The following is a 17,688-nucleotide window of genomic DNA, read 5'->3' on the forward strand; positions in this document are numbered from 1 at the left end:
GCAGTAGCAACGCTGAGAGGTAAGGAGCACGGTGCTTTTGCTTTGTGGATTTCCCTGCAGCAGCCCAAGAACACCTCTGTAGTACTGTCTGTTTGCAAAGTAACTCACTGCTTAGAGCAGGAAGAAGACAGAAACAACACGGGCAGATAAGGGCCCTGCTGAAATACTTCGAGCACCACCGCAGTTTGTTTTTTTTTTTACCTTAGACACTTGGGAAGAAACGACCATACGGTAACGGGACTGAATGGGGACTGTTCGTGGGCTCTGCTGATGCCGATGCAGCAGAAGCGAGGGTTGCATATAACGGGAAAGGATGGGACGGAGAGGGTTTCTGCGGCATTCTCCAGCAGGGACTGAATTGCTGGGTAGGGACACGAAGTGGGAGCCGAAGGCCACGGGGCTTTTTCGCAAGAGTCGACGCAAACGCCTGCTCATGCCTTTGGCAGCTGCCGGGCAAACAAAAAGCCGGGAAACGGAAAGCGGGATATCCCCTACGCGCCACATAACCCCAGCGGAGGAAATCGGCCGAGATGCTCCCTCCCCCACAACACGATCCTCTCCTCTGTCCTGGGGCAGGTAGGGGGCCGCCCCATCCCTACCTGGGCGGGTAAGGCTCCGCCGGTTCCTCCTCCCCCTGCTCCTTGCTCCCGCCCCATTCCTCCTCCTCCTCCTCCGCCTCAGCGTCCCCAGAGGGAGCCCCTGCGCTCCGCGGCCGGGCGGAGAGCGCGGCAGGGCAGAGTAGTCCCGCGCCCGGCCCCAGCCGCTCCGCTAACCCCTACGACGGAAGGAGCGCAGGGAGGAGGAGGAAAGAAGAGGAGAAGGAGGAGGAAGAGGAGGAAGAAGGCAGCAGCCCACCCGCAGTGGGGCAGGCACGTGTGCGCGCAATCCTCGACGACCGTCCTGTAGCATGTTGCGCGGAGGCAGAGCGGCAGCCGCAAGCTGAGCTGAGCGGGGCGGAGCGCAGAGCAGCGCAGGGTGTGGAGCAGTTCTCCGGGGAGCTCCGTGCTCCCGTCGCACACCATGGGCTGTTGCAGCCCCCTGCCCGCCGTCGGGCCCCGTGGGGCTGCTGTCCTGGTGCTGCTACTGGTGCGCGTCGCACTCTGCTCCGCCGTGGAGGAGAAAAAAGGTAATGGGGGTGGCGTGGGTGGTGCGGGTCTGCCACTGCAATATCGGGTGTGCCCCTTGGGGTGCGGCGGAGGGAAAGTCCCGGCTTCGTCCCTTAGGAGAGGGGGAAAAAAAAAAGGAGAAAGAGGGAGAAATAAACCTATAACAGCGACCGCGCAGCTCTGACTTCCTGATTCTAAGCTCATTTTCTTTTGTGTGGGTGGAGTAAATAAAAGGGAAAACCTTCACACATCTCATTGCTTGTGCTTCTCCTCTCTCGAGGCTTTTTTTTTTTTTTTTTTTGCCTCCACTCCGCTCCGTGCTTTTTCCGCGGTGCCCCGAGCGCCCTCACCGCCTGGGTTCACCCCGCGGTGGCCACCAACCCGGAGTCGTGGCACCGAGCGTGTTGGGGCCGGGCCGGGCACCTCATTCCTCTCCAAAAAGATGAATGTGTGTATATACTTGTGCACGCACCTGGGAAGGGTGCGTAGGGGAAGACGAGAAACTTCGCGCGGGTTCTGGTTCTCCGGTTAACAAAGCCGGGAGGTCTCCGTGCTCTCCCTGCCCGGCGCGGTGCCGTCGCTGTCACCGCTCAAGAGAGTGCCCGGCTGCCGTGCGTGGGAACAGCGCGGGGCGGCCCGCGAGGCTGTCGGCTTGGCTTCTGGGGCTTTGTTTTTGAAAAACTGGTTTAAGGGGTGAGGAAACGTTTGCGAAGGGGGAGTTCCGTTGCTTTTTCTCCGTGTGTGGCGATCTTTTCTGTGAGCAGGCCCCAAGCACTGTTCCAGGCAGACTGCAGTTCTCTTTATCTTGGAGATCTGCCAGCGAGGGGAAAAAAAATGCAGATTTGTTGTTGTTGTTGTTTCTTTCTTTCTTCGGAAAAGAAGTAGGAAAAGAGAATTAGTAGTGTTTTCAGCCACGCACCAGCTCTTCTAAACAGCTGAGCCCGTCTTTTTTTACCATCCACTGAGGATGATAAAACCGTCCTGAAAGGGAGCAGCAGCTCCCCGTTCTGAGGAACTAGTTGCACAACCTCAAAGCAGCGAAGAGGCTCTCTTGTTCCAGAAATCAAGTTCATACCTGTTGCTGATGTAACATAGGCAGCTTTTCTTTCCCAAGTTTCTGATCTTTTTCTTTTCTTTTATTCCCCTCACCCTTTGAAAGTGACGGGGAGCAGAGCTGACTCCATCAACTGCATTTGTGTTAAGTTCTTTGAAATGAAGACCTTCTCTCCCAGGTGCAAGTACCCTGTAGAATATGTAAAATGTGAGGATAATGTGTTGTTGCCTTCTTTAGAGTGCTTAATTCTGTGTCTCATAAAATTATGAGGGTGCCATTTATTTGAGGATTATTAAATAATCAGCAGCTATGTGATAAACCCAACAGAGATTATTTTCAGCATTCTGTTAGTGAGTAACAGTTCTTGTGAGGAGGGCCAAGGATGGAAGTGGGGAAGGCAGAACAATTCAAGAAGTGTGAATCAATTGTTTAGGCTTTGTTTGTTTTCCTCATCGTTTGAGGATGAGTGAGGAAATAAGGTGGGTACAGAATAAAGCGGCAATTGGGAATCAGAAGATCATGAAATGCTGATTTAAGTGAAGGGTCCAATAGGTAGCCTATTGATGTCTGTTGAAGGCCTGTTTCCTTGGGCCCCCATGGCATCTGAATTTAGAGCAGTTCTGAAAGCAAATGTGCTGCCATAAACATTGGAATTCATGTTTTATGACAAAATTATGTTGCTTCTACAAGTCCAAATGGTGTATGCATTTATACTTCTTAATATTTCAACTCAGTTAGTACTTTTCCCCAAAAAGTACCTAGGCAAATCTCTTTGTTAGAAGGTCAGAATTGACCTATAATGGGCAATGTAATGGTTTAATGGAAATTACAATACAAGTGTCTCTTTTACCAGAAGTTTAGAATGATCTTTTCAAATATAGATGAGACAAAGCATGTTTATTTGTGTGACTGTAGTCATGAAAATGAAAAACAAACAAAACTAAACCCAATAGCTGAGCATAATCTAACACAAAACAGCATTGTTGGAAACTGAAAATGCTTACAGAAATCATTTCCTCCCTCTCTCTATCCACCTTCTCTAATGTTGACCCAATTTGACAACAGAGGAAGTAATCTGGATTTCCAGTGGTAGTTGCTGGATGGCCTGTTAGGTGGCACCTGAGACAAATACTTGTGACAGCAGGAATGCCACTTCCTGCAACATGCATTTGACTGATGTCCATTTTGTGTCTCAGTGCTCAGCGGTAGCACTGCATTTAGGCAAAACACTTTTGTTTTTTTTTGTTCAAATTTTTTGTCTCTGTATTGCTAGTTTTGATCTGTAGTTACAGCTCTTGTGGGATGGGAATGGGGATTGTGCGCTCTAATCTACTGGCAGCATGCTGACTTCAGAAGGTCTCTGCAGTGCTCTCATGTACCTTGTGTTTCGTGTCACTTTCTGTGAAACTAGCTGTGAAATTAAGCTACTTTAGGATGAATTTTTTATTTTTTTTATTTTTCCCTTTGGAAACTAAAACAAATTTGTGAAACCCCACAGATGATTGTAGTTAGAAGTAGAAATTTCAGGTACAGTCCAATTTAGTGAAATAAGGCAATTAAATAAGTCTCTTGTATAAACCTGTTCTTGCTTGCTTGCTTCAATGTGTGAAAGATTAAGAACAAAACTCAAAGCATTGTTAAGGGCAATTGCTGATAAGCAAGGAAGGGAAGGCAAAGTGACAGCAGTCATCCCCTTAATTCAGATAACTTGCAAAAGCAGTGAATGTGTGCAAAATGCTGTGAAAGAGTTTGGTGTCTCAGCAGAGTGCATGTGTATGTATATGGTGAACAGAAAGTGACAGCAGTAAATGCAAATGTATTATTTCTTGCATCAGGAGTTTATGAAGAGATCTGCAGATAAATGAGAAAAGAAGATCGATGCCCTGGAGACTATAATCAGAGTAGTCCATTGTAATTCATTTGTTAATTTATAGAGACTTTCAGGGAGTGTCACACAATGCCATTATGTTCCTCAGGGTTGACTTTTGCATTTGGGTATCCATATATCACTGAAATCACTAGGATATGCGAGCATTAGCAGCAAGATAGCTGTCTGGCCAAACCAGTTCCTTCTGGAGGCATCCTTATCTTCCTGTAGTACAAACTACATTAACTATAGCAACTTTTCAGATACAAGCCTACTGAAAGGTTTATGTCATCTTAGGGAGGATGGCTATCTTCCCCAAATGTAGTAAAATCCATACGTACAATGCATGTGTGGTTGTGGTGTCAAGAAGTGCTTTGCCTTGTAGGGCTTTACTCTGGGAAGCCTGAGTCAGCTGTACTCATAAAAGCATCCTCTGACTGGTCTACGTGAGAGGAGAGCTTGTTGCGATGACCCAGCTGACAGACAAGCTGTAGAAGGCCTTATTCTCATAAACTGACTTGCTAGCTAGTGCAATTGTTATTTTGGAAAAGTATTAATTGCACTAGGCATCTTTTATCATTCTTCAAATACCACCCTGCTATGCTGTTCTCCTCAAACATCTACCGGGGAAAAGTGATCACGTTGGCTGGGGCTCAACTGGCACAGAATTACATTCAATCTAGTAAGGATTGTGCTAGTTTTAACAGAAGCAGAAAGTGATTGGAAAGGGAGCAGGGCTTTCATTTGCTCCTCATAAGAGGCACATTCCAGCTTTTCCTTTATCAGATTTGCCATGCAGAAGCCATGGAAGGTGTGTGGCCTCTGATAAATGCTCAAGCAGTGATTATTGCTGTACTAAGGATCATCAACTGTCTTGCTGTCATCCCAAGGTCAGCTTGAGCAACATGCTTTCCTGTAATCATATCTTGAGAAGTGAGTGTACATTTTGCCTCTCTGAGTCCTATGAAGTGCTTCACCCAGCACTTGGGTTGCAGCTATGTCTGAGTGGGACCACTGCTTTGCCCAGGCTGTGTGATGCCTGGGGGGAAGGCGTGATGGGTTTCAAGCAGGACAGCCCTTGCCTTGGGGATGCACTCTCCCAATTGGACTGGTGCATGCTGACACTCCAGCTCTGGATGAGAGGGAAGGGATGACATTCATGTCTGGTGACTCATCAGAGGTCCTTCTGCCCCTGCTGCTTGCTAGTACCTTCCAGTTCTGGAGGGCCGCATGAAGGTTCAGGTAGACAGTAGCATCTTTGTGTAAATGTGGTAAAAAGCACTTAGGTCCAGAGGAGACCATTAGGATGATCTGAGGGCTGGAGCACCCTTTTTGTGGAGACAGGCTCAGGGAGTTGGGCTTGTTTGGTCTGGAGAAGAAAAGGCTCCAGGGAGACCTTGCAGTGGCCTTCCAGTATCTAACAGGGCCTACAGGAAAGCTGGGGAAGGACTCTTTGTCAGGGAGTGTAGTGATAGGACAAGGGGTCATGGTTTTAAGTAAAAAATGGGTGATTTAGGTTAGATATGTGAAATAAATTCTTCTCTGTGAGGATGCTGGGGGTCAGGAACAAGTTACCCAGAGAAGCTGTGGGTGACTTACTATGGCTAGGTTGGATGGTGCCCTGAACAGTATGATGTAGTGGGAGAGGTTCCTGTCCATGGCAGAGGGAATGGAAACAATCATTTGATCCCAAGCCATTCCATGGTATGGTAAGATTCTAGGATAATTTTGTTGTATGGGGAGGTTATGGTGCTCAGGATGTGAACCTGCCACTTGATGTTACCTGTGGATTTGGACAGCTGTTGTTCAGCTTGGTACAGTGCATGCTGCCCCTTCTGTGTGTAAGAATTTGACTTTTTTTGTGCATCTAGGAATACTATGTTAGTCAGCACAATATGAGATCTAGTGCTGTTCCTTCCTGTTTTGATTCTCACTGTGTTACTTCTGGCTTCCCACTACATCAAACTGGACTATAATACTCCTTTATTTAGGGCTGAATTCTGCTGACCTAATTGTATTGAGTAATAATATACTTTTTTTTTTCTTCAGAAATAGTTACAGGAGATTTGGCATGAATATGGGCAGCAGAAGTCGTTTATAAAGGAAATGTGGAAAAAGAGATTTATTTGTTGTTCAGAGAAGTTGTACTAAAACAAATGTCTATTCCCGCTGAAGCAAGATTGTTATTTACTAAAAAAGCTATGACATGCCTTAGTAGTTTGTCCCAGAGGGAGAATATTTATGTATGTGTGGGTCTTGTGCTCTCTGTGCTTAATTAGTAATGTTATTAAGGGTTGTTCAGTGGGAAAGAACGTGAAAAATTCTTGTTAGTTTTCCTGTTCAATTGAACTTTGTGATGACCAAACTTTCTGAAAAGGCAGGGCCTCGTAGACTGACCACTAGGCTAAGCAATATGCTTGCTACCATGTTGTATTTATGTAGCCTGTAATGGTTGTGTGAATTTTCATTTTGAAGTTTTAATGCAAAGTGTGTTTTGCCTGCTGACGAATCAGTGCAAGGTTCCTCTGCCTTCCAGTGTGCTTTCTCCACCCCGCACATGTGTACGTGAAAGTAAACATCTACGTGTTCACATGCATGTCTTTCTGTTAGAGAGCATCAAATCATGGGTGGATTCTGTTTGTTTCAGAGGTTGAAGGAGGAAAACAAACAAAAATAATGGCTCCCAGTCAAAGTGACATAAATATTAGGGTGGTTCTTGTGAAGTGAAGAAGAAAAAAGGAAAAGAAAAGGAAAAAAGAAAAAGGAAATAAAAACAGTGCCAACTATCTAAAAAAATGCAGTTTTAAGTTAATCTGGAAGATTTGTTTCACCTGGAACAATTTTATTTTATTTTTTAAGTTGGGTAAAAAGAAAAATCCAATGCTATTTGAAGTGAAAAACTACAAGTTTGTTCTGAAAATACCAGAACACCGCTTAATTCTCCTACACCTCCCTCCCACTCAGTTTCTGGACCAACTCATGTTTTCTGCATTTGGCTCAGATTAATGAATTTCAATTCCATTCTTTGCTTGAGGAAAAACTAAGGTGGGATAAATTGTAATTTGTGCAAAGGTGAGAAGCGATGCTCCAATCTATCTGAAGGTAAATCAGAGAGATGAATGTTTGATATGGCTTTTCCATTTTCATTGAGGAATAATAATAAAGATCTTGGTGCCCATCACCTGTGCTGGTATGGGTATCCATGGTGCATACACTGAACCATGCTGTCCTTTGGCCAGGGCTCGTATGCCTGGTACACCAGTCCCAGCATGGACTGGGTCTTTCGGCAGGAGAGCAAGGGCTGCCAAGCTGTGGCTGTACCCCAGGGGCTGGTGGTGCTGCCATGCTGGTTAAAGGTCCTCTGCTGCAGGTAGCCACTCTGGGGATTCCATAATGCCATGCCCCCTGGCACCTGTGAAAACTGTAGCTCTGCCAGCCCTCTCCATCCCAAGCTGTCCACCATACAAATAACACAGTACATGCAAAGACAGTTCTGCTGGAATATCTCTTTCCAGGCTGCTGGAGTCCAGAGCAAGGTGATGTTAGGTGAGATGTTTTCCAGGGAAGTATGCAAGGAAGGAGGAGTGGATACAAAACAGACACTTCAATGACAGGATAGTAGTGCTTTAGCTCTGGCTTTTTTTTAAAATTTTTTTAATTTTTTTTTTTTTTTAAGAAAATAAGCATTTTTGGGAACAGATGGTTGGTTTTTTTTTTTGCATTCCGTAATTCAAACAGTGGCAAATTTCCTGTTACCAAATTTGGCTGTAAATATGAAGATAACCAGGGGAACCCTAGAAATTGTCTATTCTTGGCGCTGGGGCACAGTGAGCTTGCGCTTCTCCTGGTAGGAAAAGTATTATTTTGCCAACTGGGAGCCATGGGATCAGGGCCGCAGAGACTTTGAATGGCTGCCTGAGGTAACACAGCTGGCCACTGGCAAAGTTGCCTCTTGGCTTCTCCTTTTATGCACTAGCCAATGTCAGACATGGCCTGTAGTTTGAGGCAACTGGCTTCTTATTAGAGGGCTGATTGGCAAGCTTGGAAATGATATCTAGCACAGGGCATTATTACCTCCTGCTCCTGAAGGCCATTCTGTCTGTCCTCCCCAGCATCTCTACATCCACGCAGGATGCTGGCCATAGTGTGTGTGGTGGTCCACGTGGTGACCTCAGTGGTATGTGTCTGGCTTGGCTTCTTGTTTTCTCCTTGTGACAGGCCTCTTGCTTCACCACCCTGGGGAAGCCCAGCAGCTGCTGTAATAACAGCTGTATGAGGTGGTGGCTGCACATCAAGGTGGGCTGCATGTGGGTATTACTTTATGAAGTCTGAATTGTTTCTGGAATCATTTTCTACCTAGCTGCGGAACAGTTTTAATGGCAGTTTTGTATTCGTGATGCCTAACTGAAGAAAAAATTCAAAGCACTACAGCTGCCTCTCACTGGGGATTTGTATTCAAACATTCAAACCCCTCCCCACCCATTAAGATCAGAGAGACTTATGCATGCTTCTGAAAGATGAATTTGATTTGAATCTAAGATAGTAAACAATTCATTTTCAGAACTATGTATTTACATTCTGCAAACGGTTATTAGGGCTGCATGCTATTGCTCCATATTGCTAAGAAATTCCCTGATCTTGGAAATACCAATGCATGGAATTAATTCTTTTAGTTACTGAAATTTGTAAGTTCAAAATGCATCTGTAGAACAACCGTGCTCACTGAAGTTAACTTGGGAGGTAAGACTCATGAGGGAGACAGGGTTCAAGGAGGAAGCCCATTCTCTCTGTTGGGTCAGTTATTTGAATGCTTCTTTTAGCAAAGAAGCAAGAGGCCACTTGCATAAATCAATGACTAGTTCCCATGATTCAGATTAAATCACATTGTTCAAGTCATTTGAATAAGTAAATACATTCTAGTAAATGAGACAACTTATGCAATTATGATGGCATGCTGCATACTTCATGCTGTTTGTTGTGTGGCTTTCAATAGATACGGTTAAGTTGGGTTACACTTGGAATGCTAGATGGCATTTAATCACAAGCCACTTAACCAAAGCTTACATTAAAATGAGATACATACGTTAGTTTTGTGCAGGTGGCTTCGTGCTGCATCTTCAACACTTGCATTTTTCGCAAGCAGATACTTAATGGGAAATTGATTCTTCTTGCCAAGTTCACCGTAGTTTTTAAGTTGCACCGGGGCATTCTCAAGTTGGCACTTCACAATCATTTGCAATTTACTGCAGTCTTCAGTTTCCTTTGTATGTTTCTGGACCATAAACTGCAGTGGATGAGGTATAACACTTTCTGCCATCTATCAGCATTCCTGGTTATCTGGAGAGGTCCCACAAGATTGGAGGCTTGCCGATGTGACTCCCATCTTCAAGAAAGGCCGTAAGGAAGACCCGGGGAACTACAGGCCTGTCAGCCTGACCTCGGTATCAGGGAAAGTTATGGAACAGATGATATTGAGGGAGATCACACGACACGTGCATGGCAATAAAGGGATCAGACCCAGCCAGCACGGGTTCACCAGGGGCAGGTCGTGCTTGTCCAACCTCATCTCCTTCTATGACTGGGTGACCAGACAGGTAGATGAGGGAAAGGCTGTTGATGTAGTCTACTTGGACTTCAGCAAGGCCTTTGACACGGTCTCCCACAGTATTCTCCTAAGGAAACTGGCAGCCCGTGGTGTGGACAGGTTCACTCTTCTCTGGGTGGAGAACTGGCTGGAGGGCCGTGCCCAGAGGGTAGTGGTTAATGGAGTTAAGTCCAGCTGGCGTCCTGTAACGAGTGGTGTCCCCCAAGGGTCAGTTTTGGGGCCCATCTTGTTTAATATCTTTATTGATGACCTAGATGAGGGAATTGAGTGTACCCTCAGTAAGTTTGCAGATGACACAAAGCTGGGAGGATGTGTCAAACTGCCTGAGGGTAGGGAGGCCCTTCAGAGGGATTTGGATAGGCTGAACAGCTGGGCTGAGCAAAATGGGATGAGGTTCAATAAGACCAAGTGCCGGGTCCTGCACTTTGGCCACAATAACCCCATGCAATGCTATAGGCTTGGGGCAGAATGGCTTGAAGAATGTAGAGAGGAAAAGGACCTGGGGGTGTTGGTTGATGCTCGGCTCAACATGAGCCGGCAGTGTGCACAGGTGGCTAAGAAGGCCAACAGCATCCTGGCCTGTATTAGAAATAGTGTAGCCAGCAGGAGCAGGGAGGTGATCATCCCCCTGTACTCAGCTCTGGTGCGGCCCCACATCGAGTACTGTGTTCAGTTTTGGGCCCCTCACTACAAGAAGGACACTGAGGCCCTGGAGCGTGTTCAGAGAAGGGCAACAAAACTGGTGAGGGGCCTGGAGCACAAGTCTTATGAGGAGCGGCTGAGGGAGCTGGGATTGTTTAGTCTGGAGAAGAGGAGGCTCAGAGGAGACCTTATTGCACTCTACCACTTCCTGAAGGGGGGTTGTGGTGAGGAGGGGGTAGGCCTCTTCTCCCTGATAAGTAATGACAGGACGAGAGGGAATGGCCACAAGTTGCGCCAGGGAAGATTTAGATTAGACCTCAGGAAGCATTTCTTTTCTGAAAGAGTGGTCAGGCACTGGAATGGCCTGCCTAGGGAGGTGGTTGAGGCACCATCCCTAGCGCTGTTCAAGAAGCGTTTAGATGAGGTGCTTAAGGACTTAATTTAGTAGTTGGGTAGAGATAGTGATAGGAGGATGGTTGGACTAGATGATCTTATAGGTCCTTTCCAACCTTATGAACTTATGAACTTATGAACTTATAATCAGAAATGCAGAAAACAGCTTTTCTTAGGTGTGCATGTGGATTGTGTGCTATCCCTCATGTTTCTGAGGGGATGTGCTTCATGGGTCATCTCAAACCTTTGCTGTTGGGTTTGGGTCTGTAGCAAGAGCATTGTTAATTTGGTGTAGAAAACAGGGAAGAAAAGGGTTTATTTGCCTTTTATTTCCTAATTGTGCTGCTTTGTTGTTTGCATTAATTTTAAGTAGCTTTATAACGCTATTGAAAAATCCCAGGTGGATTTGGTGTCGTGAAAGTAGTATTTAAAAACTGAATATTGTCACTTAGTTACTCTTTTATACGTGGCTATACCATGTACAAAATAATGCTGGGAAATTGAAGAATATTTACCATGAGCTCTGGCTAATGGTGCTCTTTGGAGGTGTAGTGGATAGGTAGGATGTGAGGACTTCCTGACAAAATCATCATCTACTGGTTCTCTTACCTGAATGCCTTGGCATTGAACTTTGCACAAACTATGACTTTGGAAGCTAGGAAAAAAAAAAAATCCTTTGTTTCCTTTAATCATTATGAAGAGATGGCTGTGGTAGAAGCTGGAATGACTAATATTTGACAAGCTTGTTTCTAATGCATGAAATCCAGAGGTACAGAGATCATCTGCTGGGGATATGAGGACAGGAATCTCTCCCTTTCTTCCACAGAAAAAGAGGGTAAGGAGCATGTCTTCAAGTCCTGGTTGAAACTTCCGATTGAGGCACAATAGCTGACAGCTCATTGATCATTGTTACAAGTGGAAGAGCTAGTGTTTGGCTTTCTAATGAAAATGTCTCTTACTAGTCATTATTTACTTGTACTTAGTGAGTAGAGAATGTGGGCTGTTGTTTGAAGTTTCACTTGCGGAGCTGTTGGAAGGAAGCGTTAATATTGAGCCAGTGTCTTACTGCAGCAGGCTGTGGGAGGTGCAGGGCTGCATCAGCTTGGTGCTTGCCATGGCTGTAATTCTCCAGGCAGATGTTTCTCCCATTACCTTTTCCCCAGAGTTAAGAGGAGTTCAGTCCTCTAGAGTGGAAGCAGCAGCAAGTCCTTTCCCACAGATCAAGGAAAAGGAACATACTGCTTGTGTTTGTGCCATGTGCTTGGCTTCTGGTCTCCACTACGCAGAACAAGGGATAAACAGTTAAGTTACAGTAGTTTGACAAAGCAAATATGATCCTTCCCTTCTGTGAATCCTAATTTGATCACTTGCAATGAGGTTACCCGCAGCAGGAGATTGAAGTCAAAACTTCGGCATCTTCAATGATCTTGGTAAGACTTCATCATTTCATAGAACGTCCATGTTGAGATATGCATCCAATTACTAGACTAGTTTAATATTTTTCCTTTGTCTTGAGTTTGGAATGGGTTTTCATTTATATGCTTTCTCATTTCCATCTGATCTTCGAAAAGTAATTAAGTGTTGATACTGGCAGTCTGTTTCCCTATTAAGCTCTTCAAGGTGCTCATGCTAATGATTTATTTTAATTGTTATTATTTCAGGGCTTTTCTTATTTTCTGTTTCCCTCCTTAATGAGGCAGATGCCATTGGCAGCATCATTTTATCATAGTTGTCTATGGCAGATTAACTAAACAGCAGGACCTTTTCTGAAGTTTTTGTTTGTCAGTGTGTGAGATTCTCTCATCAGTATGTGCAGGTAATTCTCCCTGACACGAGATTTTTCAAGCAGAAAAAAAGAATTTTTTCCCAAATGGAGGGTCTTTTTGGTTTGAACAGCAGCAGTTTGTTTTGCATCAGTGAATGTGTGGTTTTCAGTGGATTAAGACAAAAATAGCTAATTAACACCTTCTCTGTTTCTTTTGTCTGGTCATTAGTTATTGTGGACCACATTAACTCATAATAGCGTATCGCATCAAAGATGCCAATGCCTAGCTAATGTATGAGGAGAATTCTTTGGGGTTATGCAGAGAATCAGTGTGTTATCTATTTCCCAGAGCTGCCTCCACATATCTGCCTCCACATATCATGAATATGTGTGCTTGTATGCTCAGCTCATGCCTGTATTTTTTACTCACTGCTTATCTCATGAAGGGGAAAATCTGGATTAGTCATTGACACTTGAAAGAGGACTTGGACTGTTTTCTCCTGCTTTAATAAACCAACTGGATCCTGACTATAAGCTAAACTCAAATACTGTTTCAAAGACTAGGATCATTTAAAAAGCAGCAAACATAACACTTCTGAATAAACAGACTAGTTATAATAGGCAAGATTAGAAAATGGATTGTTCCATGGGGGCAGTGCTGTACTATTAAGAGTGATGATATCGTAGTGTTAATGTCACTGTTGGACTTAATGGCCCATAAACGTTGATAAAAGCTTTTGTAAAATTGTCAGCAATAATTCCATCCATTGTTAGATTGCCAGTGAACTTTGTCAGCCCCTGAATAAATTGCTACTATCAATTATGTTTTTGTAATTATAAAATAATACTTTTGTTTTGAAGGTATAATCATTCACGTAAGAAAAAAAAAGAAAAAAAAAGTCCTGTCAGGTTAAAATTAATCAATCACATCCATAGTTGCTGTAAATGCCCAGAATTCTTTCATCTGGGTAGGGCTGGGGTAGCTTTTTTGTCTGAAGCTGTAGACCCTTGACTATAAGATTCAGAATTCTTTTTTCTAACTCTATTGAGTTGTTTCTGTGTAATTTTATCATGATACATAGAATGTGAACATTGAAAGGGCATGATTACTTTCTCAGCCTGTAATATGCCATTATGAAAAAAATGCAGAAACACTTAAACTTTGTCTACACTTACATGCTGTGTCAATGTGATCCTTTTGTTTTTGTTTCCCCATAGCTGCTAACTTATTTTTCTTGCTCCATTTTCTTCCCATCTTTCATTGCTTCCATGTGATTGGTGCAATTACTTTGTATCAGGCTGTGGCTGATGATAAGTGGACTGTAATCTGGAGCAGGAAGAGAAGGAAGTTCTCTTGCAAGATAAATAGCACAGGGTATTTAACAGTGCATTAAGCAATGTTGCAGTTGGACTATCCTCAATATGGTGATGAGAGCAGCAAAATTTTCTGTCATTAGGTTAGCTGATCAGTATGCCATGGCATTGGTGATACTCAGTGTATCTAATGCAGTGGTATTGGTAATGCAAAGCACAAAGAGGAGCTGCCTGGAAGCCTTCCATTTGCAGCATGGGATGAAAAATTACCTGATTTTTTTTTTTTTTTTGAGCTCAATTTTTATACTCTAGGGAAGAGAGAAAGAAATGTGCCTACTGATGAATACACCCAGGGCCTGTTCTCTTAGTGCTATTGTTTGTCCATTTGCTTTTTTTCTTTAGGGGATGGCAGTAGGCAGAAATGTATCCCAAAAATATGTTATCCAGTCCCAACCCGTGCAGTTTCACAAATGTCTTACCCCAGATAAAGAAAATTCTAATAATGACACTGACTGGCACATGAACTATGAAGAAGTTGCTTGCTCCATCTCCACCTTCCTCATGCATTTGGAAATGGGTAGAACAGTGGTGTTCAAAGATGGCCTTTAAGAGTTTCTTACTCAGGAATGTGGAAGCTGGAAGAAAAGCACTGCAGTTATATGCAGTGGAGTTGATTGGAAAAGGTAAAACTATGGAGAGCTGGAGGAAAAATAAGAAAATCTGAAACTCTTGCTTCTCAGTTAGAATAACACTGTGGTAGGGACATGTCTTTTCAACTGATGCTTAATCCAGCAAACCTTAGGTGTAATATTCCTTTGAAGTCTATGGATATTTTGCCTGCCAGGATTGCAGGATCAGGTTTTGTTATTACTTTATTTGCCTAAGAAAATCCTTCTCATCTATTTAAAAGGGAAAGCTGATATAGAATACCAGACTATGTATTATGAAGGCTATGCCAAAAAAGTAATTCTTCTGAAACAGAAAGTGAGATTATAAATTATAATCACATCACAAGGTATTGCGGTGTCAACATTAAAACGCTTTTGGCTGGCTGTGCTTAAGTCTAATAATCTGGTAATTGTCATTCAACTTTCTTTTCCTAAAAAATTATTCCTAGATGTTCTGTTGGATGGGATTGAAACGGATGAATTCCTTGGGTTGTGTACAGTGATGTGGCTTCAGCATGGACTTCTGCCAGTTAACATGGTAGTTCTGCTACTGCAGGAAAAAGGAGGTATCTCAAAATTTGCTGGAATTAACTTGGTTGAGTCGAATGGCATTTCACTCACATACTAGATGTGTTGGACTTGAAATATCTAAAGGGAAATTCTTGCAAATAATTATATGTGTATGCATGTATTACACACGTCTATATAAAAAAGAAAACAAATCATTTACTGTAGCCATGAAACAATATGTTAATGAGTCATTCTTAGTTTATGCAGGCCTCTGGCACTCATAGTTCATAGTTAGGAAGAAGTAGTGTCACCACAGCAACTGCTATACCACCCAGTACTTAAGCAGCCCCTGTCTGTACAGAGTACATTAGACAGACTTTTAAACTGCACGTAATTAAAGCAAAAGTAAGAGGTTAACACTTACTGAATGCTGTGGTCATAGGAGAGCATGAGTTGGTTCTGAAGTTGAAAAAAGGTCTTCACAGAAATAGTTAGCAGTAGCTGTGATTTAGCAAGCTACTTTGGCAAATGCATCATTTAATGTGCATGCACAATCCATTTGAAATCAGTGAAGTTGTATGCAGTCATTGAGCCTGTACAGGTTTAGGAGCCTTGTTTTACAGGGGGCAGAAAGATTGCTTAAGGGAGCAATAATTTTTAGAAGCTGAAGGAAGGACATTAAGTTGTGACACTAAGTTGTGATGGGGGCTGATACTTGACATTTCTTGAAAATGAGCCCCTGAGGATCATTGAAATTAAAGTTACAAACAAAAGGAAGTATCAGAAGCTGCTGGAAATTTTGATTTATGGATGTGAATTTTGGGCAAGATTTCACGTTGGGTGTCCTTTGCCTCTTTCTGAAAGCAAGGAAATGCTGTCAAGGTGTATAACAAAGTTTTGCAGTCTACTAAAACTTCGAGATTTAAGATGACAGTTCCTAAATGTTTCTGTATAATATAGTGCAGTGCAGGTAGGAGAAACAAAAGACCTAGTAAAGACTTTAAACTATTCGGGACTCAGTGAGACTTCTTTATCACTGATAACTTAGTATAGCGAGGTCAGCATCCTATGTAGGAGTTTCCCTGTTACTCAGCTGTGGTATAGGAAGACTTTTCTGTGCTAATGATCTTACTGTATTTCACTGTATTCTTAAACCTTAGCATCTCTTAGAGCTGAGTGCGTGTACTAATAGATTTATGCATTTAGAAAAGCATACTGGAGTTGTGATTAATTTATTATGCTCAGTTGCACTGTGTTTTAAAGAAGATTGATTGTTTTTCTCTTGTAGAGTTTTTTTCTCTCAAGACTGTGCTTTTATCAGATTTTAAAAAACAAAAGCACATGCAGTTTTGTGATTTTTGAAATAGAAAAATGCTACTTATGTATGCTTTGTAATAGGTGCCTTTCCCTGTTCTTTTGCAGTAATTGCTGGTCTGCATCTTTATTCTTTGAAAGTGTTTTGAAATTAATATACACTGAAAAAGAAACCATTTATGCGTAGGTACTAATTAATATATTTGTAAATGTGAGTTCTGTTCTTTGCAGCCCAAATTTCAGTCTCCTCCATTAATGTGTAACTCCACCTGTGTGCTGTTGTTAGTTGTGAGATAAATGCTGCAAGGGGCTAGAGGGAGCAGCTTCCCTATTGGTTTCTGTCTTGTGAGATTGTTCTTGTTTTCCCAGTGTGCTCCTGATGGTCCATTTAAGACCAAGCATTAGGACAACGCCACTGGGGCTTGCCTTCTTTTTCTCCCCTAAAAGTCATTAGTTAAATAACCTGGGAGAGAGCATTGCAGAAGTCTGCCTCTGCTGCAGCTGGTTGTTGAGAACTGAGTCCAAGTCCTGATGAAATCAAGACATAGTTGAAATGCCTGTGAATATTTGGATATACCAATAAGGAGAAGCTCCAAGTTTTCTGTGAACTGTGTTGGGCTGGAAGGCATCCATCCTAGACTGAGCCAGGTAGGCGTGAATACTGAAAGATCACTTCTGGATGCTTTCTGTTGCTCTACTTTTCACATCTTTAGTGTGATACAACGTGTGCTGATACTCCTTCTCTAATTTGCATTTTGATCTTCACAGATACTCTCCCTTGACAAGCATTTTTTATTGCCACGTGTACATTAGGGCAGTAGAGCACATTTACACTTGATAACCATCCTACAGCCTCATTACGTTTGAGCAAATGCCAAAAGCATTTTAGAGTTCACTAAGTTAAAGGCAATGACAGCAGCTGTATTCTGAGATTGAACGCTTTGCACAGGGTGCGTTTGTGCAGCTACCCAAAGGATAAGGACAAGTGAGCAAGATGGAGCAAAGGTCCCCCAGAAGTCCTTCAGTAACATTATTTAGGCCTCATACTAATATGCCAGAGGGCTGTTGTGCATGCAAGATTATCTGTGTGTTTTCCAGAACTGTATTAAGTGAATAGTTTTTTGTGAAGGTGTTCAGACACCTGATACATATCATTATTAGCCTGAAATATAACAAAAATAAAAGTAGCTTTGTAGTCAAGAGTAGAACGTTTAAAAGACATGTTTTCTTGTTAATGCTTTGAATGCACTACAACAGCACTTAGGCAAGCAGTAAATTATCTCAAAAATGTACTTGTACCTATTAAAAAATGCAGCCTATACCTGATTTCTAATTAATCGCTTTCTGATGATAAACTCCATGTTATGCAAGGAATGCTTTCCAGCAACAGCAGGATTTAAAAAGTTGTTTTATATGTATATTAAGAATGCTTTCAAAGGCCAAGAGACAG

The 17,688-nt window shown here is 43.0% G+C and overlaps 1 protein-coding gene across 2 annotated transcripts in view; it reads left to right on the forward strand.

Moving 5' to 3' along the window:
* The first annotated feature begins 1,004 nt into the window (after positions 1-1,004).
* Positions 1,005-17,688, forward strand: part of EGFR (epidermal growth factor receptor) — a 145,426-nt gene continuing 128,742 nt past the window's right edge. For both annotated transcript variants that reach the window (XM_065753000.1, XM_065753001.1), the window contains exon 1: positions 1,005-1,126. In XM_065753000.1, coding sequence (XP_065609072.1) covers positions 1,021-1,126 — 106 coding nt within the window. In that variant the 5' untranslated portion in view covers positions 1,005-1,020. The remainder of the gene's footprint in view (positions 1,127-17,688) is intronic.

Source organism: Cyrtonyx montezumae, unplaced genomic scaffold (assembly GCF_038088225.1).
Source record: "Cyrtonyx montezumae isolate F1298 unplaced genomic scaffold, pur_monq_1.0 scaffold_8, whole genome shotgun sequence".
NCBI lineage: Eukaryota > Metazoa > Chordata > Aves > Galliformes > Odontophoridae > Cyrtonyx > Cyrtonyx montezumae.